General features: G+C 35.9%; 12 protein-coding genes across 12 annotated transcripts; 5 read left to right on the top strand and 7 right to left on the bottom strand.

The window, feature by feature from the left end:
* Positions 1 to 323: 323 nt before the first annotated feature.
* Positions 324 to 2,123, bottom strand: ETP1 (Etp1p; the record flags this gene model as incomplete). Its single annotated transcript, XM_071052334.1, has 1 exon — positions 324 to 2,123. One exon carries the CDS (start codon positions 2,121 to 2,123, stop codon positions 324 to 326), a length of 1,800 nt encoding a protein of 599 aa, XP_070906955.1.
* Positions 2,124 to 2,467: 344 nt separating this feature from the next.
* YAP3 (Yap3p) lies at positions 2,468 to 3,565 on the bottom strand (the record flags this gene model as incomplete). Its single annotated transcript, XM_071052333.1, has 1 exon — positions 2,468 to 3,565. The coding sequence occupies one exon, from the start codon at positions 3,563 to 3,565 to the stop codon at positions 2,468 to 2,470; it is 1,098 nt and encodes a 365-aa protein (XP_070906954.1).
* Positions 3,566 to 5,171: 1,606 nt separating this feature from the next.
* Positions 5,172 to 7,022, bottom strand: RNJ42_02167 (uncharacterized protein; the record flags this gene model as incomplete). Its single annotated transcript, XM_071052332.1, has 1 exon — positions 5,172 to 7,022. One exon carries the CDS (start codon positions 7,020 to 7,022, stop codon positions 5,172 to 5,174), a length of 1,851 nt encoding a protein of 616 aa, XP_070906953.1.
* Positions 7,023 to 7,986: 964 nt separating this feature from the next.
* STE20 (mitogen-activated protein kinase kinase kinase kinase STE20) lies at positions 7,987 to 10,719 on the bottom strand (the record flags this gene model as incomplete). Its single annotated transcript, XM_071052331.1, has 1 exon — positions 7,987 to 10,719. The coding sequence occupies one exon, from the start codon at positions 10,717 to 10,719 to the stop codon at positions 7,987 to 7,989; it is 2,733 nt and encodes a 910-aa protein (XP_070906952.1).
* Positions 10,720 to 11,888: 1,169 nt separating this feature from the next.
* SHU1 (Shu1p) lies at positions 11,889 to 12,365 on the bottom strand (the record flags this gene model as incomplete). The annotated part of the gene is made up of 1 exon (XM_071052330.1): positions 11,889 to 12,365. The coding sequence occupies one exon, from the start codon at positions 12,363 to 12,365 to the stop codon at positions 11,889 to 11,891; it is 477 nt and encodes a 158-aa protein (XP_070906951.1).
* Positions 12,366 to 12,864: 499 nt separating this feature from the next.
* MRP4 (mitochondrial 37S ribosomal protein uS2m) lies at positions 12,865 to 14,067 on the top strand (the record flags this gene model as incomplete). Its single annotated transcript, XM_071052329.1, has 1 exon — positions 12,865 to 14,067. The coding sequence occupies one exon, from the start codon at positions 12,865 to 12,867 to the stop codon at positions 14,065 to 14,067; it is 1,203 nt and encodes a 400-aa protein (XP_070906950.1).
* Positions 14,068 to 14,731: 664 nt separating this feature from the next.
* On the bottom strand, positions 14,732 to 16,018 carry LAG1 (sphingosine N-acyltransferase LAG1; the record flags this gene model as incomplete). The annotated part of the gene is made up of 1 exon (XM_071052328.1): positions 14,732 to 16,018. One exon carries the CDS (start codon positions 16,016 to 16,018, stop codon positions 14,732 to 14,734), a length of 1,287 nt encoding a protein of 428 aa, XP_070906949.1.
* A 787-nt stretch (positions 16,019 to 16,805) lies between these two features.
* On the top strand, positions 16,806 to 18,203 carry HSE1 (ESCRT-0 subunit protein HSE1; the record flags this gene model as incomplete). Its single annotated transcript, XM_071052327.1, has 1 exon — positions 16,806 to 18,203. The coding sequence occupies one exon, from the start codon at positions 16,806 to 16,808 to the stop codon at positions 18,201 to 18,203; it is 1,398 nt and encodes a 465-aa protein (XP_070906948.1).
* Positions 18,204 to 18,600: 397 nt separating this feature from the next.
* On the top strand, positions 18,601 to 19,389 carry CAP1 (Cap1p; the record flags this gene model as incomplete). The annotated part of the gene is made up of 1 exon (XM_071052326.1): positions 18,601 to 19,389. One exon carries the CDS (start codon positions 18,601 to 18,603, stop codon positions 19,387 to 19,389), a length of 789 nt encoding a protein of 262 aa, XP_070906947.1.
* A 1,062-nt stretch (positions 19,390 to 20,451) lies between these two features.
* RNJ42_02160 (phosphatase PAP2 family protein) lies at positions 20,452 to 21,696 on the top strand (the record flags this gene model as incomplete). The annotated part of the gene is made up of 1 exon (XM_071052325.1): positions 20,452 to 21,696. One exon carries the CDS (start codon positions 20,452 to 20,454, stop codon positions 21,694 to 21,696), a length of 1,245 nt encoding a protein of 414 aa, XP_070906946.1.
* An 862-nt stretch (positions 21,697 to 22,558) lies between these two features.
* DID4 (ESCRT-III subunit protein DID4) lies at positions 22,559 to 23,260 on the top strand (the record flags this gene model as incomplete). Its single annotated transcript, XM_071052324.1, has 1 exon — positions 22,559 to 23,260. One exon carries the CDS (start codon positions 22,559 to 22,561, stop codon positions 23,258 to 23,260), a length of 702 nt encoding a protein of 233 aa, XP_070906945.1.
* Positions 23,261 to 23,544: 284 nt separating this feature from the next.
* Positions 23,545 to 24,882, bottom strand: OSH7 (oxysterol-binding protein related protein OSH7; the record flags this gene model as incomplete). Its single annotated transcript, XM_071052323.1, has 1 exon — positions 23,545 to 24,882. The coding sequence occupies one exon, from the start codon at positions 24,880 to 24,882 to the stop codon at positions 23,545 to 23,547; it is 1,338 nt and encodes a 445-aa protein (XP_070906944.1).
* Positions 24,883 to 24,984: the final 102 nt, after the last annotated feature.

Below are 24,984 nucleotides of genomic sequence, written 5' to 3'. Positions count from 1 at the left end.
ATACCTTCCGTTTAACAAAACGGACTTCTATAATTCATTTAATTACATTACACCCAATGATTACTTCGCCATTCTTGACCCAAGGGCATCTCATCGCATCTCAATCCATCCTATTCGGCAGTTAAAAAAAAAATTCAAAAAAAAATTTTACCAAAATCGTGAGATATGACTATATATAAAAATATATAATATTACGAAGGGTCATGGGGTACCGATAGAGGACTATCATAAGTTATTTAATAATTAAAAACATTAAACTTTTATATTGAAATCTGTTAGTTTATTGGGATTATATCTAAGAAACCATTAACCTTTTTATATTATTATTGTTCGCTCTCATTATCAGGTCTCAGGACTAATTTTGGGATTTTTGGAACCTTCTTCTTTGGTTTTTTCTTTTTCTTTCCTTTACTCTCTCCCGATTGAACTAGTATTGTACCTTCTTTCACATCATCTGGTGCATTATCAAATTTATCTCTACTCTCTAAATAGAACATTAAATCTCGTATTTGGTCTTGTAGGTCCTTATTCGATTCTTCTTGTTTTTTCATTCTTATTTCCAATTCTTCAATCTTTTCATCTTTGTGCGATAAATTTTCTTGAAGGCCCCTAATTAAAAGCTGACTTTCCTCTAGATCAGCTTGTAATTGTTTTTGTTTGTCATTCGAAATCTTAACTTCCGTTTTTACTTTCTTATTATTATCGTTTAGAATTTGGTTCTGTAGATGGCTTTCCTTCAGCTCTTCAGTCAATTTTTCTATCTCACTTTGCAATTTTGACGTATCTTGCATTTTCATTTCGTAGTATTCACTTTGTGACTCTAATTGTGAAATAAGTACTTGAACATATTCTAGATGGTATTCTCTATTTCTCATAAAATTTACCCTTAGATCTTTCTCATCTTCCTCACTTTTTGAACCCATTTTCTTCACAACAGCATTAGAACCCCTACTATTGGATCTATCTTCACTTGATTCACCCAGCTCTACCAGTTTTCCATCCACTTCATTCTCTACCAATCTATGTACGTAGTTATCGCCTGCGTAATCCCATACACGATCGGTTTTATAATCCATCGCAAAGCAATGAGCTGTTTCTTCAAAATGTTTGATAGCATGTCTAGAGCTGTATCTGCCACAACCTACGTGACCACATATTAGACATATCCATAAATTTTCAGAAGAGCCACATTCGTAGCATTTCTCATGTTTACTTTGTGTTTTTAGTGTATCTCTGGACAGCCGTACACTTGATAGTCGACATACTGGGCATTTTGAGTTTTTCCATTTATCTAAACACTGGCAATGAAATGTATGTTGGCAAGGTATTGTTATCAGACCAGTAGTTTCGGAATCCATTCTTTCAAGACAAACAGGACAGGTAGGGAGTTCTATATCAACACTATTCTTTTCACTGTCTCGAACAGTAGTAAATGGATCATTTAATAGATATGGAAACTGTTTTTTCTCGTTTCGAGGAAATAGTTTCTTTGCAAATATTACCTCCTTTATGAAAACAACGTTACATGTTTCAGGATCCATTTTACTAAACCTCTTACCGTTGAATTCATCTTTGAATTTCTTTGCTGCGGATGCTTCTCTAAACTTCATCAAAACCATAAAATTAAAGCCTATACCTTTTTGTTTATTTCTTAGTATACGGAAATCAGAAACTTGATTATAAACAATGCTGTCTCCGATGTAGTTATGCAATAAATCGTGAACAGTAAAATAAGTTGGGAAAAGAATACTTACCATTGTATCATCAGCAGGTGCAGTTATTATATCAGAGTTCCCTTTTTCCTTCTCTTGGTCAAAATCAGAACCACTCTTGAACAATTTTATAATTCCATGACCTAGATATTCTGATGTGACCAACTCATCATCCGCTATTTTAGGTAAGCCTCCCATACCTAACTTCCTTTTCAATAACCTTTCTATAATTATATCAGTTCCTCTCCAATCTTGATAACTATTAGTATCTAATTCAACTGTCTCGTCGTTTATCTGTTGCGCTTTTAGTCCAGAATAAATTGCGTAAGCCTGCTTCTGTTTTTCTGAACTGTCAAACTCTATCACAATTTTATATTCAAATTGCTCTGATGTTTTGTTCTCAGAGTCCATCCAATATAATTTTTAAAAGAAAAATTAACTCATATACTGTTTGGAGTTTTTACCAACATTCCTTCTAGAAGTTTTATGTCTATCTTTTCATAATTGGCACTTATATCGTCAATTTAGTTCCTTTTTTTTTGTTCCGCCTTTTATATTGTACGACTCATTATATACAATCCTATTGTAGTATAGATGAGTACTATTACTTAAAATGTTATTAATTATAAAAAGATGTAATCACAAACAGCATAATATATTAAAGATTTATATATTCTATGTTGTATTATCATTGATAGAAGCAAAAAAAAAAAAAAATGTGTCATCAGATATATGTAGGAAAAATCGTGTGAATACTAAGTTTTCCTAGGGTCATTACATGCTTCACTAACAATTGAATCAACAGTGCTTTTGAAGTAGGCAGGTCCATGAACATGACACACCTCTTTCCCTTTAAGTTTTTTCATTACTGTCAATACATCAAATTGTTTCTCTTCGGAAAGCTTGTATAGATACTCCCAGGTTTTGGGAACAGTTATTAGCAGGTTATGTAGGTCATCAAGGACAACTGGATGTTTTCGTCCATCAGTCCCATACTTCCCCAATACCACCTGTGCAAAAAACTCGTCTTCTGAAGGAAAAGAAAAAGTTCCGTTGTCGTCTATATTAGTTGAGTCGATCTTGTAAACAGTATCACCTTTACGGAGCAAAAGTCTATTTTGAGCATTAATCTCCATGTTCAGCTTCCGTAAATCGTCCAGTTCATGCACCAGTGCATTCCTATTCAACTCTATTTCGTTCAGTTTCGTCTCTAATTCTTTGAGTCGTGCTTCTTTCCTCTCTCTGAAAGCCTTCTGTGCGGCTCGATTCTGTGCCTTCTTTCTAGCCTTCAGTTGTTCTTCAGTTAGACTTTCGTCCGGTAGTTTGTCAATCTCTGCCGATACAGTTAACTCTTTCTTGCGATTATCTGTAACACCCAGATGATTCGGACTGTTACTGCTACTTTGCGAAACGGATTTGTCAACACTCGGTATACTTGATAACCTGTACTCGTTATTGTCCTCCTTCTTTACCATAGAATCCGCCATTGCGAATTGTGGAGGCATTAGGGACGCCGCTTGTGCTGGTGAATTATTTACAGGAAAAGGACCATTGTACAAATTCGACATATCGTTTCCTGTGTTAGTACCATCGGCATAGTCAGTAGAGGGAAATGGTGGATAACTTATACCAGAATGGTTTGTGCTATTACTACTCTCTCTCCAGGGTGTCTGTACACCCAAAGATAGGTTATTATTAGCCAAAAAATGGAAATACTCTGGAGTTATATTGGGTGGAAACATTGACCCATTCCCCATCTGCGTTAACATTGTCTCTTTACGTTCCATTAAATCATTCTTTTGAGGTTTACATATTTTCTTAGATTTACTATTTCGGAGTTTGGCACCAGTCATTATCAATTTATATATTTGGGCTCTCTATTGTATTAGTAATCTTGTAAGTTGCGTTTTTGTTGTTGTTTTCTTCTTATTATTTAATATCGAATTAATCAATACAACAGAAAAAAATCTTCTGAATTTTATTGTGATAGATAATAAATAATATTATTATTATTTATATATAGTATTTTAATTGTTCCTGAATCCTATTGATACTCTTCCTTGCGATATTTCTTATCAGCCGTCCCAAATAAAGAATTTTTTTATGGAACCCACTGATAACTTTATATAACGTTAGCTGATTTTATATAAAGTTATTTTTTTTTTTTTCCTGTTAGCTTATCCTTCGATATATTATATCTTCTTAAACAGGAATTAAAGTTTTCTTATAGATATTCTTCGTTACTTTCTTTTGTTCACAAAAGTCATTTTTTTTCTTTCTTTTTTTTTTCTATTTTTTCATGAAAAAGATTCGATACACTTCACGGCAAATCTAATTTCTATCAGAATCGTTTGTTCTATCGCCACTATTCCACCCGTACAACGATTTTTTCTGAACTTGCTGTCTTCTTTTGAATTCCCCTTCACGTTTATTAAAGCTGCCAATTTAATAAAAATAAAAAGCACATTTCTGGACCCTTGATTTGTTTTTTGTCACTTTTCTTTTTAGATACAGTTCCTGCCCACATTTGTTAGAGGGCTCGGCACATAAGGCCACCTCTATAAAAATATATCTTATACAACATTTCTCCGTGCGCATCTGTGTTATAGATAACACCACCTACAGGACCCTGATTCCGTGTTCATTGCCTATCTTAGATACAACGGAAAAAATAAGTGGGCAACATTTTTGGAAAGCACGAGCAACGCACAGAAAAAGTAGTGGGAAGTAAATACGAACACACAATGGGGGCCAAATATCTACGATGGTGGTAGTTGAGAAACTAGGCGGAACAAAAAGTATTTGAGGATCCAATGAAAAAAAAAAGATGGTTGTGTGGGGGGAGTACTGTGGAGAAACGGCCGTAGAGCAAAGCAGGGAGTAAGAGGCGTAGTCACCCGACGGCACTTTCGCATTTGTATGGAAATGAGAACAAGGGGGCCTTCAAAAAAGAAGAATTTTAAAAAAAACAATTAAATGATTTCGCCCAGGATCGAACTGGGGACGTTCTGCGTGTTAAGCAGATGCCATAACCAACTAGACCACGAAACCATATTAAATTGATGTAATCGGTTTCTGATGTATAAGAGGTATCAGTACTTTCTGTATTGGCTTGTCTTTATACTCAAACTCTATCCTATTATTACAAGCTTAGTAAATAATATTTGCTGTAAACTAATAGAAAAAAAATTATTTTATTATGTATGTAAATAATGCTATTAAACTAGAGTGAAATAATGTAGAACATGTATCCAGTAGTCATGACCAAAATGATGTTATCCCTCATGTATAAGGAGATAAAATTATGAAAACAGAAATAACAAAAAAAAAAATAACAAAAAATGAGTATTATTACAATTTTAAAAAAAAGATAGTGCTTTCTCTTTTGATCTTTTTTTTTCGATAAAATATTCATTGAATATTTTATTCATAATTAAGTGAAACAAAATAAAATAATTATTAGTCTTCTAAATCACTATAGTTTTCCATGCCAGCTACAGTATTTGCTGCATTAGCAGCCTTTCGAGATATTCCGGCTTTAGAGAGTTCTTTTTCGATATCAGATGAATTTGTAGGCCGTTCTGACCTCTCAAATGCTTTTGGCATATTTTTGAACATGCTTTCTATATTGTGTGATACGCTGCGAGCTTCTTCCTGGCCATAATTCTTCGCAGCTGAGATACTATTATGTGGAAATAGATCTTGACTTCCGCCATTTTTTCTGGGGTCTATCCCATCAGCTTCAATATCATTTGAGGCACGGCTTCTAGACCTCCTTACAAATCCTGTTACGACTTTTTCTAACCTGGCGCCCGGTTTATTTTCGAGAACATTGTAGCCTCCTGAGTGTTTGTATTTCTTTGCTTCTTCTGCTTCTATGGTCTTCACCAGTCGCAAATAATTCTCATGATCATGTTCGTCTGAATTGTCTTGCCGTAGTTCGTCTCTGGTAATTTGGTCCGAAATCCTAGTTGCTGATCTCATGATCTTATCTTTGTTTCTTTCTGTATAGTAAGGATTCTGAATAGTCCTTTCTTTCGTTAGTGGTTGACCCATACCCCTGACAGGAAACACACCTGGTGGTGATCTCATTACATTCTTCCTTCTTCTTAAAACTGGAGATGTTTTGGTATACCTTAGGGCGTGTGAAGACGACATGGTTCTATTAACACTCATATTTGGATGCGAAGTAGATCTAAATCTGTTATCAGATATTGTGCTTAGTGGAATACTGCCATCACTGGTGTTCAAACTAATATCAGAAACGGGGCGAGATGCTGTGGTCCTAACTGGCTCCAAATATGGATGGACATCTGTGTCTGTCGTTTCACTGGAGTCACCTTGGCCCAGTTTTTCAGATAAGTAGTTCTCTCTATCTGAACTATCCTCGTCGTCGTCGTCGTCTTCTTCGGCTTCTTCCCTTGGGACACGGACAACTCTAGAATCAACGTTAAGTTCGGGCTGCTCATCTCTTTCTTCATATTCTGGAAGTAATAACTTCTTTTGGTCACGTTCAACCACCGTCAAATGCAAATAGAATGGTATGTATAGCCCGAATGCTACACCACCAATCATATTCCCCACAGAGGCTGGGATCAACAGTTTCCAAATGTACTTTCCAACGCTAACGTCAGCGCCATTTAACATACCTATGAACAAAATAGTTTCATCTGCAACCACATGTGTGAAACCAATACAAGCCAGGGTGAAAATGGACATCAGGATGGCCAAAAATTTCACGTGGAAGGGCTTGGATAACAACTGTAAGTATATAGCCATTGCAACAAAGAAATTCCCACCAATAGATTTCAGAAATGTTTCCATAAAAGCTGCCTTCGCCTTCTGTTCTGATAATGCAATCGAGGATGCTTTCCATTCTGGTGACCTTCCTATGCCAGATAAAAACACGATGACATAGCAAACAAATAATGACCCTGCTATGTTACCTATCCAACTGAAAAACCATGATAATAACACGTCCCATATGGATACAGCTCCTCTAAAAAATGCCACAGAAAAGAACAGAACATTAGAGTTAAAAAGGTCAGCACCAAGTATAACAACATAAAATAAACCAATACTGATCACCATGGACCCGAGCACCACTAGTACCCCAGGATTTTGATCCCATAGCTCAGGACTCTCACTATGTACAGCGAGGAACATTAGTGGTCCCGCACTGAATACCACACCACCTAATATACAATTTAAAGCTAGCGCATCTAACGTAAGTCTAGCTTTCTTCATCGCAGTAGCAACAAGGGCAAGCGCCGCTTCATGCGGGGTAATATAGTAGGTATCATCGACCATAATACCATTAACTTCTTTTTCGTTATATTTTTTATTAGCTTTATTATTGTTTGTAGGTATTGGTATAGTTCTTTCCTTTAAACCAATGAAAAGGGTCTTTTAATTTTAAATTAATTTAATTTCTTTCTTTTTTTCCCTTATAATGAACCTGAAATTTTTTTTCTTTACCCTTATACCGTAAATCAAGATCAAAAACTAATCTATAGATGTTAAAGTTCTTATAGTTAGTTGTATTGTATTTTTTTCATATATTTATATATTTCAAGAAAATGCTTTCTAAAATGAAAGATCTGGCATGTTAGATCTATTACTAATTCAAGAAGATACTTCTCTTCACATAGATTCGTTCATCTATAAGTTCTTGAAATATAAATCGTAATTCATTGCATGAAAGAAATTGCACGATCAAAAAATAACTTCTAATTACGATTGTCCATGTCAAACATCTTTGTACTCCCTCTTCGAGCCAATGAAGTTTCTCCCTCCATCGAAGAACCGCAACCCGTACGGAAAAACGGACGAACCAGAGAAAAACAAAAACAACGAAAAACACAACACGACGCTGCAGGGTTTTCTGCGGCTCGCTTCCTTTAAAAACTCTTTTCTTGCTGTGGATCGGGTGATGCGGTCTTTTTTAGTGGGTCCGATATGTTCTGTGCGGGGGCTGCACTATGTTGAGTTGAGTTAAAAGGCACGGCTAAGTTTCCGTAATTGGATAGCGATCCGAGAGAATTATAATGTTTCACTAATTTACTACGTTGGTTTCTTTGATATACGCTTAAAATACTTATGACGTCATTTTGTTTTGATGCGAAGAAAAGCAAAAATGTTCTATTTTGATAGTAACTATTTTATTTCAACATGTGATAGCTATATAATTTTTGTTAGATGCGAATAAATGTTTTGGTTTTTTTTTAAAAAAAAAAAAAAATGCTTACGAAAAAAAATTAAACTGTTCTATGTACTATTGTGAGGATGTTTCTTCTTCTTCTTCCTGTTCTTCTTGTTTTTTGATACGAGCGAGTTTGACTAGTGGAGATAAAGAAATGTTCTCATCGGCGATCTCAGTGATGAACGGATCTGCCAGTAGCTCTGTGGCAGTTGCTCTTTCTGCGGGATCAACTTTGAGGGACCAATCTAAGAATTTTGTCAGTGTTTCACTTAGATTTTCTGGTTCTTTCAATTTAGGAGTTCCGTTTGTGGCAATTAGGTACAGTGCTCTTAAGGGTGTTTCGTTCAAGTATGGAGGTTCACCTTCTATCATTTCGATGATCATGATACCTAGCGACCATATGTCCACCTTAGGCCCATACTCCTTACGCGAAACCACTTCAGGTGCCATCCAGTAAGGTGTACCCACCATAGTGGTTCTTTTTAGGTTATTTTCGTTGATCTGGGCACAAAACCCGAAATCAGTCAATTTTATATCACCTGTTAGCGATAGTAATATATTATCTGACTTGATATCTCTATGTAGCACACCCTTTGAATGTAGAAATTGTAAACCCTTTAATGTCTCTCTACAGACTGCACCGATTTGGCCCTCAGACAAAAGACAATGTGTTACAACATCTGTTAGCGAGCCACCTTCCATGTATTCCATGACAATCCATAGATCGCCTTTTACCAGGTAAGAATCGATAAAGTTGACAATGTTACGATGTTTACTCTCTTTCATTACTAAAATTTCATTCAGAATGAGTTCCTTCTTGGGTTGTTTCTCTAGATTCATCTGCTTAATAGCAACTGCGGCTTCTGAACTCATATCATGTGCTGTATAAACACCACCAGAGGCACCTTGCCCAATTTTGATGAGGTCTCTATAAGTAGTCTTCGGATCACCAGGACTACAGATCTCGGTTAATCTGGCATAAAGTATCTTCTTGTTCCTTTCTCTTTCTTCTTTTTTCTTTTCATTGGATTTTCTAGAGACCTTATTAGGCAATGGTGGTGTGGCTTTAGGAATTGGTGGCATATTTGGTTTGGCTTCTTCTTTACTTGAATCTTCAGTAGTCTGCTCTGAACTAACAGATGATGTATCCGTTACCGGAGCAGCTGGTGGGACCATAGGGGGGGCACTGGGAGGGATTTGAGGTGATAAATTGCTTGGTTTTTCTGGGACTTTAGATTCTTCCTTTATTGGTGTCGGTGGTACATATTCCTTAATTGGCGACATAGCGCCAGGTTGCTGTTTAGGCGTACCAAGTCCTGCACTTGCTGGAGATCCTTGTTGTCCCGGAGGTTTTGGAGCAGGTCTTGTTGGGATAAACTTTTCTTGAGCCCCTAAGGATGGTGGAGTAGATGCAAAACTACCACTAGTAGCTGGTGAAACCAGACTAGTTCTAGAAATAGGTGTTCCAGCGTTGCCAAATCCACCTTGTTCTAAATTTGGTGTTGTAGAGCTGTCATAGCCAAGGTCATATTTAGTTACTGACTCTCTTGTGGTCTTACTTTGTTGTTTGGGGTCAAAAGTTTTGATAACTTTTTCTTCACCATTATGATCGGTCACATCTTGGTAGAAGTTTACAATATCAATAACTGCCTGCATGTTTTGTTGTTGTTCCTTCTTTGATATACCACTTGACGCTAACAGTCTTTCCCATTCCTCAGGTAAACCCGTATATTCACCTGTTTTCGAATCAACACCTACATGGTAAATATGTTTAGGGTTATAAGGCGTTGATATTTTCAAACTAGCCGAAGATGCTGACGAGACACTACTTAAACTGGAGGCAGATTTTCTATCATCACTAGAATTCCTCTTCATGTTTTGAACTAGGGAAGTAAACATTCCTTTCATCTTACTAGTACTACTTTTCCTTTTAGGTGGATCTTTAGTATCAGATGAGCTTGAGCTTCTCTGAGATCGTATAAGGGAGGAATGAGGAATCTTTTGTGGTTTTGGCGAGTCAATGGCCTTCTTTCTTGGCTGTGTTGATGTACTTTTATGTCTCGGCGATGACCTCGCCTCCTTATTTAACCTAGAAGCACTGGTATTTGTATTTTTTGTTAATGTATTGCTTGCACTTGACACACTCTTTTGTACAGTAGGTGTCTTTATGTTGTTGTTTATATTTGTAGTTGTAGTAGGACTGGTAATTTCTTGACCCTCACTGTTGCTGGTGCCATTTTCTCTTAATTTGTTTATTTTCAGTTTGTTCTCTACATCAACGGTGTTTCTTCTACTATTACTTATATTCGAATTTCTGTTAGTGGCTAAAGCATCTGTACTTGAGAAGGTGGATGAGTTTTTTGATATTTCCATTAGAGTATTATTCGTTATCTCGAAATCTGAAGCAGATTCCTGGATGGTAGAATAAGTTTTGTCACCATTATTTCTAAGAGTGTCTACCTCGCCACCATCTTCTTCTGCCATTTGATTACTCGGTGCTACATCTTCTTCTCCTTTATCGAGCGTGTTTGTAGACAGCGCAGCACTAAGCTCTGATGATGACGATACTCTAGTAAACTGAACTGGATCATCGAGAAATATTGGCTCTTCCCCTTGTTCAATCTTATTTTCTTTGTTACTATCTTCCTCCATGGTATCTGTAGTGTCGGTGTTTTGCTCATTCAGTTTCCCTTTATGCCTCAAAATATCCGTAGCTTTCAATGCATTTACATTTAAAGTGCCATGAGACTTGGGAAGACCCAAAGACAGAACATTCTTTTCATTTATATTGGAACTATCACTCATGATCGTTACTGTTTCTTAATTTCTTTATATTATCAATTATGTTTGTTCTGCTCTCTCTTTTTTTTTTTTTGTTGCAGCTGTTGGTTTTTTTATCTATATGCAAGGAATATAATTAATTGTGAGAAATCAATATGAAAAAGAAATTAAAAGTCTAATGTAGTGACTTTGGTATAATTTGTTATAATAGAAGAAACTTTCAATTATTGTTTAAAAAAAAAGGAAATTGTTATTGCTATTGTTATTTTTAGTTATTTCTCTCGTTTCTTGTTGTTTTTCTGACAAAAGCAAAAATTTAGGAAAATGAACAATTTTTTTTTTCTCTCTTCCGATTACCTCAAGCTGACTTAATTTCAAGTATTTTAATGTTTTATTTGATGCCTAAAGATTTCTTTCACTATCTTTTTATTGAATGAGTTGTATATTGTTTGATTGTTTATTTGTTTATTTTTAATTTTTTGGTTTTTTTCCTCTTCGTCTTTTCCCCGTTGAATTAATTTTTTACTGTTTGTTTTCCTGTCTTTCTTAGGTTCATGTTTGTTCTAATATATTCTAAAATGCTGGGCCCTTACTAAATAACTCGTACCGATAATTCATTTACCCTATTTTTATTCTTTCTTTTTATGATATTTTCCTTTTAATTTGCGTCCTGTTCCTTTCACTAAAAAAAAAAAAAAACACCTTCTCTGCGTCCTTTTTTGTCAGTATCTGCCCGACGTCTAGCTTGTCTTGTCTTTGTCCTCTACCTTCAATGAGTTCTCGAACCTTGACCTTGTTCCACAGGTGCAAGGTAAGGGTTGTTTGTTTATTTATATCACCCAATGCCCAAATAAAAAAGAAATGAGCAAAAATAACTGAAAGACATCTCAGAAACTCTAGTAGCCAAGAGGCCAAAATAATAAAGAACGACTGTCAACAGTTAAAACAAAATGGGAATATCTTTAAGGCCTGTCCAGATGAGCAAGCGGTACTTTTTTTTTAAGATCTCTTAATTTCATTCTTGACTCGTAGCCCTAAACATTTTCTGAGCACCTTTGAAGGAACGTGTATAGAGGTGGGGTGGGCGCGCCCCATTAATCAGCTCAATTTGTTTTGTTGTTTTTTCATTTTCCTAATAACAAATATATCATTTTGTTGTTTATTTTACCTTCTTTTTTTATTGTTTTGGGTGATTAGCATATTACCTTCCAGTACAATTCAATTCTTTCTAGTGGTTCATTTTCACGATAGTTAATGAAATTAGTAACATTGAATTGATGAGTCCTCTGAACTTTGAAGGCGGCTTGGTAAATTAAATTAGCAGCACGGACTTGTTCTAATGACATCTCCTCGTGAGCCTCTTTTGAACCAGCTTTTGATGGCAGATTACACACTAGGCTGTCTAAACCGTAGATCACTAGGTGGTTGTAAGCGTCTGGTGAGACTTCCAATTTCATCAGGTACATGAACAAATATTGTAAACTGTTAAGGAATAGTACACCGATATCATTCTTGCCTCTTAACAGCGACCCAATTGTAGACGTAGTATACCTTTGAGATTCAAATTGTAATCGTGCCTCGTCTCCAAGCACCAGTATTAAAGTCTTGCGCTTTCGAGTGTCATCGAAATCTTCTAGCAACAATGACTCTATTAGTTCCTTAATAGTCATTTCCATTATTCTGGCTTTCTGTACAATTTTATGAAAAAGCAATGATAGATAGGAAACTACAGAATGTTTTAAATGCAAAGAGAATTGCGTTTCTGTCCAAATTGTTTATTAAAAATACAGATCTCTTTTAATTATTATATGACGGTGAGCAAAGAAAGGAGAGAGTTTCCAGGTTATTAAAAGAGAGTTACTTTATTTAAGTTGTTACGTTGGTGTGTATCCATAGACCTCTAACTGTTCAATTGTTATGATATTATTGTTACTTGAATACTGTACTCTTATTTTATATATGTAGATCCCTAATGCTACATTGATAATTTCTCGCTACCGTGAAAAAAAAAAAATTAAAGCTGGAAAAAAAAATTATGGAAAAAGAATATAAGTAATCGACCCTGGAAGGGTGAAAGGGTTGTATTTGATCTATATATAAGGTACGAAGAAGCATACGTCATTAGATTTCTTTAGTAGGGCTCGCACTCATTGTTTTGGCCATTTAAAGATGATGTTAAGATCACTTGTTAGGGGTACTACATTGAGGTTGAGTAATCCTGTATTACAGCTAAGTAGAAACCAGGTTACTGTGGCCTCAGAGACACCAAAGAGTGGTACTGACGGTACTGGAGCTGTTGAAAACGGTGATGAATTATACCTCATGAGACAGAAAGAACTAAATGATGAAATCGTTCAAGGGTTGAAGCAATTCTCGAACACACCACTAGAGGATTTTGAGAAGTTTTTAAGTAATGCTAATAAAGCTGAGATGAGCGAGAAGGAGAAGAAGTTGGATGAAGAATTGACAGCATTCTTGAAGAAATATTCCCAGGATAATCAATTGTTGAGTGATATTACTGATAATGAAGGTTCCTCCAGGGCTGTCGAGGAAATTCTGCAAACTAAGAGATACCCGTTCTTAGTACCTTCGTCTAACGATAAACCGTATACGCAGCAAGAGTTGTACTTGCGTCAACTACATCATGCATCCCATACAGCTAAGTTAGGCGCTAGAGTGGAGAAAGTCTTCTCTCCATACAGAGATATATATACACCACCTACACCTGAAAAGATTTCTATGGAAAAGCTAATGGCTGCTGGAGTTCATTTAGGCCAATCTACTTCATTGTGGAGATCATCAACCCAAGCTTACATCTACGGTGAATACAAAGGTATACATATTATTGATTTGAAGCAAACCATGTCGTATCTGAAGAGAGCTGCTCAGGTTGTAGAAGGTGTTGCTGAAAGAGGTGGTGTAATACTATTCTTGGGAACGAGACCAGGACAGAAAATGGCACTTGAAGAAGCTGCTAAAAAGACACATGGTTACTATGTCTCTACGAGGTGGATACCAGGTACTTTGACAAACTCTACTGAAATCTCTGGTGTCTGGGAAAAACATGAGGTTGATTTCGGTGACTTGCCCACTGGTAGACAACTACATGCTGATGAAAACTCTAAGATTGTGAAACCAGATCTACTGGTTGTGCTAAATCCAACTGAAAACAGAAACGCTCTAAACGAGGCAATGAAGACTAGAGTTCCAACTATAGGTATTGTAGATACTGATTCTGAGCCATCATTCTTAACTTATCCTATCCCTGGTAATGACGATTCATTGAGGTCTGTCAACTTACTATTAGGTGTATTGGTTAAGGCCGGTGAAAGAGGACTGAAGAATCGTATAAGAAAATCTAGTAAAAAATAAGAACGAATTAGAAGAACAAGGAAATAGGTTGTGGCACCAAAACCTCTAACTAAGGAGCCGCTTGTGAGTACCGCCTCTAAAACTTGTATATAAAAAGGGCGATGTTCAATTTAATCATAAATTAATTTACTTATATATAAATATTTTTCATGTAATATTCTATCAACAGAGCATCAATCTGTAAACTGGTTAAGAGAGTCTTTGAAGTATAATAAACCATACGTTGTTTAAAGTGAATTATAGACTTAATTATATGATTTTTTCTAACTTGGTAGAAGCAGATTTGCCAATACCTGTGGGAACGGTTTATATATACCTATTGAATATAATAAGTAAACAAAAATATATGTATCATAGTTATTTTTGTTGCGAATGCAGATTAATGTTGGGAATAGTTATTTGTGAGTTCTTGAAATTCTATGAATTGAAGATATTGTATTTTTTTCATTTTTCTTATTTTTATTGATTTGATTTTTGAAGTGTTTGCATAAGTTATGCATTTTCGTGATCAAAAAAATAGTTGTTTTTTTTATGGGACTTTTATATGGTATCGGAACAACTACTTTATACTAAAGTTACACCAATCTTTTTCTTTTATAAAAAAGCAGATTAGATATTAAATGGAGAAGATAGGGATATGATAAGTTAGGAAATTATTATTATTCTACTCCCCTTTCTCTTTTAGAGACTCGTTAATCTTAATCAAAACCTCACTACTATCAGCTGCAATTGGCGTATTTGGGACTTGTTCAGTCTCATCGGAATCAGAATCGCTATCACTTCTTTCATCCTTTTGGACACCTTGGCAAACCAATCTATACAAAATTTTGAAAATCAAAAACAGCCAGTACAAGTTGACTAGTTGTAAAGCGAAGATCAATCCGAAGACAATTGGTTGGGAAATCCAACATTTATATTGAGAAGTTGCGAAGTTCAGCAGATATGGGCCCTCTGTCTTGAATTCAGTCAAGACAGACCACAGAATTCTCAAGTTGACCACATGACGTAAGTAAATCCAACTGGATACGAATAAGATGAAGACAACTGGTGTAAATACGGAATCCAAATAATTCAGTATCTTGGACAAAGACAAGAAGAAATCTGAGACGTCCATAGTGATGTAGATGGATAAACCCATCTTGGTGAAGTGGAAGACGTAAGAAGACCAGATCAACAGCAGAGTAACAATGTGGTGGAAGACCAATTCCTTGTAATCCTTTCTAGGTTTTTCCAGCTGCAAAACCAGCACACAGGCCTGTTGAGACCAGAATGCGGCCTGACCTAAGTAAAAAACTTTGTACAAGAACGGATTTGTGAAGTCAGGGTAGGTGTTGTACATTTCTTTAGTCTTGAACAACCAAAGGTCGGAGTGGTACATAATGTAGAGCCCAAAAGGGCCGGAACAACCGCAGTAGAAAGCGGCGTACATCTGTTCCAGCATTCTCTTGACCTTATGTTTCGAGGTGACATTTAATGCGCGCGTGATAGGTCTAATAACGACGTCCATCAGGAACTCACGCAAGAAAGTGAAGGAGATCATGTGGAAGAACACAAATGCCAAGTCCTTGATACCCTTCCCGTACTGGTTGGTGTCGCCAACCTGATAGGAGATTGCAACGAACATGTGCAGAGGATTGGTCTCGGTTCTATTACCAGAGGTGAAGTACGCACAGTACACGATACACATCAGTATCAGTGGTGTAACCCATGTGTGGCGGTAGTTCACCTCCCTGTACGTATACCACAGCTTGCGCAACAGATCCATATCGTCCTTCCCTGCACCACTGAGAACTTCTAACCTCCTCTTGGCCTCTTTCTTCGAGTCTCTCGACTCATGCATCGTGGAAAACGCAGGCACGGTATCTCCTAGATCAATCCTGCCAACAGAAGAAGTACGCCTCTCTCTAGTCTTGACATTCAACCTATTAGTTATAGACTCATCGCGTTTCATTGTTATTCCCGTTGTTATTAGTATATCCTTACAATATAATCCATACAGCCAATTAAAAATAATATATAAAAAAAAACTTAATAGACTTTTATTTAATCTTTGTTTAGTAGTTTTTCTGTCTCTCTAAAGAAAAAAAATACGCGTCGCCTTATTCAATTCAAATTTTTTCTTTTTTCTGCCCGTTAACTCAACAGTTTGCTAAAGCACAACCCTAATCAAATAAATAATATATATCTACATTTTAATAATATATATCTACACTATATAATATGTCAAACATAAAACAGATACATCTGAATATACATCATAAAACAACCACAATTGAATTAAGATAGTAACTAAAATGAAATAGCAAGATAGCGGTACATTACGAGGAGGGTAACCTTATCCTTGTCCCACCCCTAACTATCACTCTTTCTACGCTGTTTTTTATACAGCCACACAGAGCAAGACGTAGCTGAACTAACTACTAAAGATTATTGTATCGTTGTTGACGTATTGTGTTAGTGCGTTTGTCGTTTGTTGTGATAATATTAGGGTTTGGGTGGTTTAGGGTTTTGAGTTCTATTCTTTTAAGGGTTTGTTTTGTCTCTAGAAGCCCTAATTGTTTTAGTACTTCTTGCAATGGTCTGGGAGTTGGGGGGGGCCGAATGGAAGAGGAAGGTGTATATTCTAAGCCTATATCTGATAATTCATATATTGTGGAGTTGTAATATGAAATTATATGTGGAGTTTAGTAGATAAACCTCCAAATAGCTATATATATAACTACAACAACTAATAGGAAATGGGTTCTTTAGAGGTTAAACTGCGTAAGGCGGTGTTGGCAGCTACAGATGCGAAGTTGAGGAGTGACAATTGGCAGTACATTATAGATGTGTGTGACTTGGTTAAAGTAGATCCGGAGGATGCCTCTGTCGTGGTGATGGAGCTGATAGAGAAGAGGCTGGTACAGGCGGATGCCAATGTGATACTACGGTCGTTGTCCCTCGTTGTGGCGCTGGCGGAGAACTGTGGGTCTCGGTTGAAGCAGAGCGTGAGTTCTAAGCATTTCACTGGGGTTCTGTATGGGCTTATTGATGACTCTAATGTGCATATCACGGTAAAGAAAGAGATCGCTAAAGTTGTCAAGCAGTTGGCGGACTCGTTCGAGTCAGATCCGTCCTTGAAGGCGATGGCTGATCTGAACTCGAGGATCCGCAGGAAATGGCCACACCTTCTGGAGCAACCGGAGAAACCAAGCAAACAAAGAGTTATGGCTACACAGGATACTACTCAAGAGGATGAGGAACTACAGCAGGCACTCAAGATGTCTTTACAAGAATACGAAAAGCAAAAAGAAATATCAGAACAACAGCAACAGCAACAACAGCAACAACCTTCGCAACAACCTTCGCAACAACAATTACAGCAGCAGCAGCAGCAAGCTTCAACAATGAAGCGTGTACGGGCGTTATATGATCTTAATACTAGTGAAGCTGATGAGTTGTCGTTCAAGAAAGGGGATGTCATTATTGTGTTGGAACAAGTTTATAGAGATTGGTGGAGAGGCTCTCTTAGGGGCCAGATTGGTATCTTCCCTTTAAATTATGTCACTCCAATTGCTGAACCTTCCACACAGGAAATAGAAAAGGATATAGAGAGGGAAAACCAGGTATTTTCCCAAGTGGATAACGTCAACACTTTGAATGCCCGAATGAAGATTGCTCAGAGGGAAGGCCTAGCGGGACTAAATCAAGATCCGGTTTTCAATGAACTATATGGATCAGTTACTCCACTACGTCCACAGATAACAAAATTAATAGGTAAATACTCAAAGGAAAAAGATGACGCCCTTGCACTGCGCCAAGTCCTAGTAAATGCCGAATCAACTTACAATCAACTGCTAGACAAAGCCGCAAGATCATACTCGGCTCCTGCTCCTGCTCCACCTCAGACGACTCCTCAGACGACTCCTCAATACACACCAACAACTAATTATGGTATGCAACCTCAGCAGCAGCAGGAGCAGAACCATTTATATTCTAATGCATATCCTAGTATAGCACATCCTGTTAGTTCAAATCAAACGCAGATACCTGAGCAATATCATCAGCAACCACCACAATATACTCAGGCTAACTACCAACACCCTGGACTGAACACTAATTTAGATGGTCAATATAACAGCCGACCAAACTACTGATACTATACATTTTATTTTATATGTTAGTGAACCTGTCGTTTTTGTTTACCACTCTTCTTTTGTAATTTTTTTAGACTATTCCGCATTTATAGTAAACATTGACCTTCGTTACTACAGATAAGCATAACATTTCGTTCTGGATAAAGATTTTATTATTGTCTGAGTATATAGTAGACTCAGAACCACTTATTATAATAGATAATGTATAGTAATATATTACGAAGATATCACGTTCACTGTTCAGACGGAGAGAAAGTAAAATAAAGGGATTTCAAAGTCAGTTGAAGGAGTATAATGCATACAAAGGATGGAGACTAGAGAGTTAAATCTTTAGTATTATTACCTACCTATACAATAGTTGGCTAACATATTAATAAGGGACTCAATTTTGACAGTTATGAGTGATTTTGGTACAATAATAAATCAAATTATTAAAGACTCTCCAGCGGGCGAGATAGAAGAGGTATATAAGGATTTGGTTACCATTGCAGGCGAGGCTTCAAAGGACACAATTATAGATGCCATTTCTGAATACAATGTTGTGAACACAGTACCTGTGGATGTAGATGGTAAAGATGTTATTGTCTCAAAATTTAATAAGGAGGGTACTAAGTTTGTTGATCCATTAAACAAGGTTCAATTCTCTGTTGATCATCTACATCGCAAAGGTATCGATGTAGCTAGCTATGAGAAAGGTTTGGATGCTGATCAAGAACAATATGCTAAGGAATTGAGGCTATACCTTGGGGATAATTTCCCTGGGAAGGCTACCTGTGCTGTTTATCCAGTTCCTAATGAGGATAGCAAGACTGCCATAATTATCGTGAGCACCAAATACAATCCAGCAAATTTTTGGAACGGCCTTTGGAAGTCTGAATATATTTATGACTCGAGCGACAAATCATTGTCTGGGACTATTGATGTCAATGTTCATTATTATGAAGATGGTAATGTTAGCTTCAAATCATCCAAAGAGATAAATGAAACCGATGTATCTAACCCAATCAATACAATCACTAAAGTGGAAAATACATTTGAAGAGGAGTTACAGGTGACATTTTCTGATCTTAACGAAAAACAATTCAAATCCCTAAGGCGGAGATTACCTATTACTAGATCCAAAGTTAATTGGGGTAAAGCGATTGGTAACTACAGACTTGGAAGAGATGCTGCACAAGGAATGTAATGAACATTGTCATAGAATTGCGATATTTTGTATATTGTATATAGATATAAAAAAAAAACATAATATTTTTTTGTCAAGTAAGCTGTATTTATATTAAGGAAGGTAAAAGAAAGATAAATAAAAACAATTACGTATTCTGATATGCAAAGTTGTTGAAGCGTGGAAGTTTCCTAAAATATAGATAATTGTGAAGTTCTCAGATTGTTGATTCCAGAGATATCTCTAATACACCCTCTCTATATATAAGTGCTATTAAATATTTTTTGGCTGTTTTTACAATTTATGTGTAAGCTACACTAAGCGGATCCAGGATATGACCTGATTAAAATAGACATCTCATTTAAAAGCCAAAAATCATAATATAAGAATATTCATATCATTGACTATCATTGATTTCTATTCACCTCTATAATAACGTTTATAGCAAGAAATTGGTGTACGAAAATAGTTCTAATTCTTTTTTTTTGCCCTCTCGTTAGCTTCAAGGCTTAACGGGTGAAAATATATTTATTTCACAAGTTAAAAGTCAAAAGGGTAGTCATCTGAAAGAACATTCTTTGTTGAGTTGCATTTATTGGTTGCACATAGTATTTACAGTCTAAAGTAAACTGCAAAATAGCTTATTAATTATACGGCCATTTAATTTAAATGCCTACAGTTTAATTGCGAGATTTTATTGAGCATAGTTTAGAAAAATCACTATATTATAGACATTCACCCACAATTATTAAGAATCAGTATTCTTATTGACTAGGATATCAGGATAAAGAAATAATATTAAAAATACTGCCGAAGGTTCTTTCTGTTTTATTACCGAAACATAGGAGGAAGGTTATAGTCATATGACAAAAGGAGCTTTTTTATTCATATACTGGTGTAATAAAAAAGAAGACAATACAGATAACAAGAACTGTCTCTGTTAGCAGTACTTGAAGTTAAGTTAAAACAATAAATCAAAAAAAGAAAAAAATAACCATAAGCACTGGTCTTATTAGTTGTGAGTATCATTAATTTTTATTGATCATTCATTATAATTATAACTTCAAAATACAAAATATATCAATGGGTCTTAAAAGATTCCTCCTTATGCTAGGAACTCGGCTGAGTTCTCAGTCAGAGGTGACAGAGTTGGAGACTAGCTGGGATCCTAGGAAAAGTATTAGGAAACTAAGGAACTTTAAACCCACTATAGGAGATTTCTTCCATTATACTTTTTTATTTTCAATATGGTTCTACGCATATTATGCTAACCCATTGCCATTCCTAATAAAAACATTAATTTTCTCAGGCTTAATGACCCTTTTCGTCATTCCAGCCACTTCGCAATTCTTTTTCAATGCACTACCGATCTTGACTTGGTTATTGTTATATTTCACTTCATCGCATATACCCAATACCCATCGTCCACCCATAACTGTTGAGGTATTGCCAGCTATTGAAACTATTTTATATGGAGATAATTTAAGTGAGATTATTGCTGCATGGCAGAATACACTTCTGGATGTCCTTGCGTGGCTACCGTATGGTATATTCCATTTTGGTGCGCCTTTTGTGGTAGCACTAGTACTGTTCATTTTTGGCCCACCTACTGTATTGAGAGGATATGCTTTCGCATTTGGATATGTAAATTTGTTTGGTGTTATATTCCAGAATATATTTCCAGCTGCCCCACCTTGGTATAAAATACATTATGGTCTACAGATGGCTGATTATTCTATACAGGGACTTCCAGGTGGGTTATCTAGGATTGATACCTTATTAGGTATCAACATATACACTAGTGGTTTCAAGAACTCTGCAGTGGTGTTTGGAGCATTTCCATCTTTACATTCTGGTACAGCCACTATGGAAGCATTGTTTTTCTCCTATTGTTTCCCTAGTCTTACCCCCTTGTTTATATTTTATGTCTGGTGGCTATGGTGGTCTACAATGTACCTCACGCATCATTATTTTGTTGACCTTACCGCTGGCTCAGTATTGGCATATTTTATTTTCCAATATACCAAGTATACTCAACTACCAGTCGTTGATACTAACCTACTATTTAGATGGTCATATTCGACTATAGAGAGATATGATGTCAAGAAAAATGATCCTTTATCTGTAAATGCCAACGATATTGAAAATATTCCGTTACAAACTATGGACAATAATTCTTTAGAGGTATTTGATTTGGATACTGAAAGAGTAGATTCGCCAATTCACGCCAATGGGGAATCGGTTTCTAATGGATTGAATTCATATCCAATGTATCAGAATTCCTCTGTTAAATCAAAAACACGTTTGAATAAGCAGAGAGTATTTTAAACTGACATCTTCTATAATATTGTATTATAAAAAGATAAAGGTGCTTGATATAGAGGCAGTTATATATTTGAAAAGGATATCGTGAATTAGCTCAAGAAATTCATGAGCCTGTATTTGCATATTTGATGTCATTATCATATCGCCACCGATATTTTTAGAAAGTTTAATGGCTGTTCAAAAAAAAGGTAGTCTTATATTTTGCAGATGGCATTGACAATTTTTATAAAGAATTCCTTCTTTAAAATTATGAGTATTACGAATAGATTGTAAACTACTGATTTCTAATTTTGTTTTGTTCAGAGAAAGAGTTATAGGGCTAATCTAAATCCCACACTTTCTTCTTCCTAATTAGTATTTAAACTCCCTGATTTTATGATAGTCATATATATGTAGATTTGTCATATATAAAACTATATATAAAGGCTAGTAATTAGGAATATGATCTTTTTTTTTATGGTATAGTTATCATTACACAGTTGACAAATAGCTATCTATGATGGTGACTATCCAGTAATGATACCATTTTATGTTTCTTTTAGAAGTTGAAGGCCTCTTTTGTTGGAAGCTCGCCATTACCAAAACATTAAAATTTACTTCAACGAAGTGCGGGGCAGGTAGCCTCCCTTTTCCAAAAATACAAATAACATTTATGAATCAATCTATTTCTATATAAAGTATTTCTATAAACCATCTATATTAACTCAACTGAAATACTCAACCTGAGTTTTCAAAAACAATATAAATAATAATAAATCACCAATTACTTTGAAACTATTTCTCTGAATAGTATCCAAGCAAAACAATTTTTCCTTAACATTAAACTCATTCTGTTGCTATTCTTCTTAATAGGAGTCTATTCATTATGGGATTGACTGATTGGGTGTTTGGAAAGACTCTTACGCCACAGGAGAGGCTGAAGAGGAACCAAAGAGCCTTAGAGAGAACACAGAGGGAGTTAGATAGAGAGAAAAGGAAACTGGAAGCGCAAGAGAAGAAGCTGATTATGGAAGTTAAGAAATCGGCTAAGAACGGTCAAATCGATGCTGCTAAAATCCAGGCGAAGGATTTAGTACGGACAAGGAACTATATTCAGAAATTTGATAATATGAAGGCGCAATTACAAGCTATTTCGTTAAGGATCCAGGCTGTTCGGAGTAGTGACCAGATGACAAGGTCTATGAGAGAAGCTACCGGTTTATTAGCTGGTATGAACAGGTCTATGAACCTGCCGCAATTGCAAAAGATATCTATGGAGTTTGAAAAGCAAAGCGACTTAATGGATCAAAGACAAGAATTTATGGATGAAGCTATTGATAATGTTATGGGTGATGAGTTAGATGAAAATGACGAGGCTGATGATATAGTCAATCAAGTTCTGGACGAAATTGGAGTGGATCTTAATACAAAACTACAAAATACACCACAGCATGATGTCAAGGCTGATGCGAATACTGAAAGTCAACAAAAAGTTGCTGAAACTGTTGGCGCATCTGGAGGTTTTGGAGGTCATAATAGTCCAGATGATGAACTGCAGGCAAGATTAGATAGCTTGAAACGTCAATAAAAAATTACAAAGTTGTATCTTATCTATAGATATAAATAATAAAACTAAAAATAATGTGCTATAGTTTCCTTATGAGTAGTCAGTGCAAACTGTAATAATTGAATACAGTACCGAAAATGAGTTTATAAGTGAGTTCCTACTTAACAAAATTTCTTAAAAAATTCTATTTCTTACAAAAAAAAGTACATATACAGATATCAGACTAATCCTCTATTATGATGCCCCTAGTACATTGATACAAAATGGGGAAGTTGTCCATATAACATTAGTTAACGACCCTTGGATTAAGGTTTAGAAGATTGCAAAGATAATTGAGAAAGCGATTTTTCCTGAATTTCGTGCTTTTTAAATGCTGGGATACCAAATTTCTCAGTAAATTCTTGACCAGGAAGGATAGGTGCGATCTCTAGAATACTTTTTATTTGGGCCTCATGATCATCACCTTCTGGAATGTGCTTATAGATATAATGATCAACATCGTCACCTGGTTTGGCTTCTCTGAATAGCTTTGGATGAAATTCGACGCCATCTTCAATCCTTTTCTTCGCCAGCTGCCTTTGATAATCTTCAATTTTAAACTTCTCTTCAGTCGCAACTTCATGATCACGAACAGAAAGCGCATCAGTAACCTTTTTCCACAATCTACGGGATTCATACTCACCTTGTTCCTCTATTGGGCGCACCTTAGGTTTCAAAGGCTTATTCTTGTGTGTATCAAAAAGAACTGTCTTCTTTGCATGCTTGTCCCTCAAATCCTTAATATACATAATATCATTCCATTTACCAGATATTTGATAATAGTCCTTACCCTTTTTATCCTTTATTGTACCTTCAATAGCATCATAGGTACCTGAAATAAAACCCTTAGTTTTAAACTCTACATCCACTTCATAAGTTGGTCCCTTAATTATCATATGGTCACCAACTTCCATTCTCATTTTCCCGAACAAGATACCTCTAGCATAGATATTAGGTTGTGTTAATGTATACTTCTCTGGTTTACCATCAGCTCCTTTAATATTTAATAATCTGAGTACAGTTACACCTGCCATAATAGCTGCTGAAGAATTACCTAAAAATCTGGACTTCGGAATAACAACACCATCGACTCTGATACCAGATTCAGGAATCATATAAAAGTAAGCTGATTCAGGAGGGTGATGACATGTTTGCTCAGCTATGTAAAATGCCTGCTGCTTGTTCGGCAAATCCCAGTAGCAAGTAAAATGTTCTCCTAAAACAGGATTTAATGGCTTCTTAACAGCCTTTGGCGCTATATGCCAACCAGCGAGGTACCACTTGACAATCTTCACAAATCTCTGTAGTTCATCCTTTTCTAAGTTTGCATCCAAGACAATTTCAGGGAATTGAAGTTGATTAGTAATTCTTTCAAGCATTGATTTCTTTTCCAAAATAAAAGTAGGAAGTGTGATCTTACTTAAATCACATCCAGGCTTCAGTTGTGAGATGATGCTCAGTAGAATATTTTGACCAGATTCATCATTCTCATCAATATCATCAGTATCAATGACTTCATTAGTTTTCGAGTTCAAAGAAGTCTTGGACATGCTATCAACCAAAGAACTTGATGAATGGGCTGAGTGTACTTTTCCTTTTAACATTTTATAGCTTTATCAGTTAAAAACCTCGATGAGATTAGTGCAGGACTCTCGTACTTTGTCAAACTAAAAAATAATATGACTTCTGCGATATCAAATGCTATT

Source organism: Nakaseomyces bracarensis (assembly GCF_045282275.1).
Source record: "Nakaseomyces bracarensis strain CBM3 chromosome Unknown Scaff8_0, whole genome shotgun sequence".
Taxonomy (NCBI): Eukaryota; Fungi; Ascomycota; class Saccharomycetes; order Saccharomycetales; family Saccharomycetaceae; genus Nakaseomyces; species Nakaseomyces bracarensis.
This window is presented reverse-complemented; position numbering and strand designations above follow the sequence as displayed.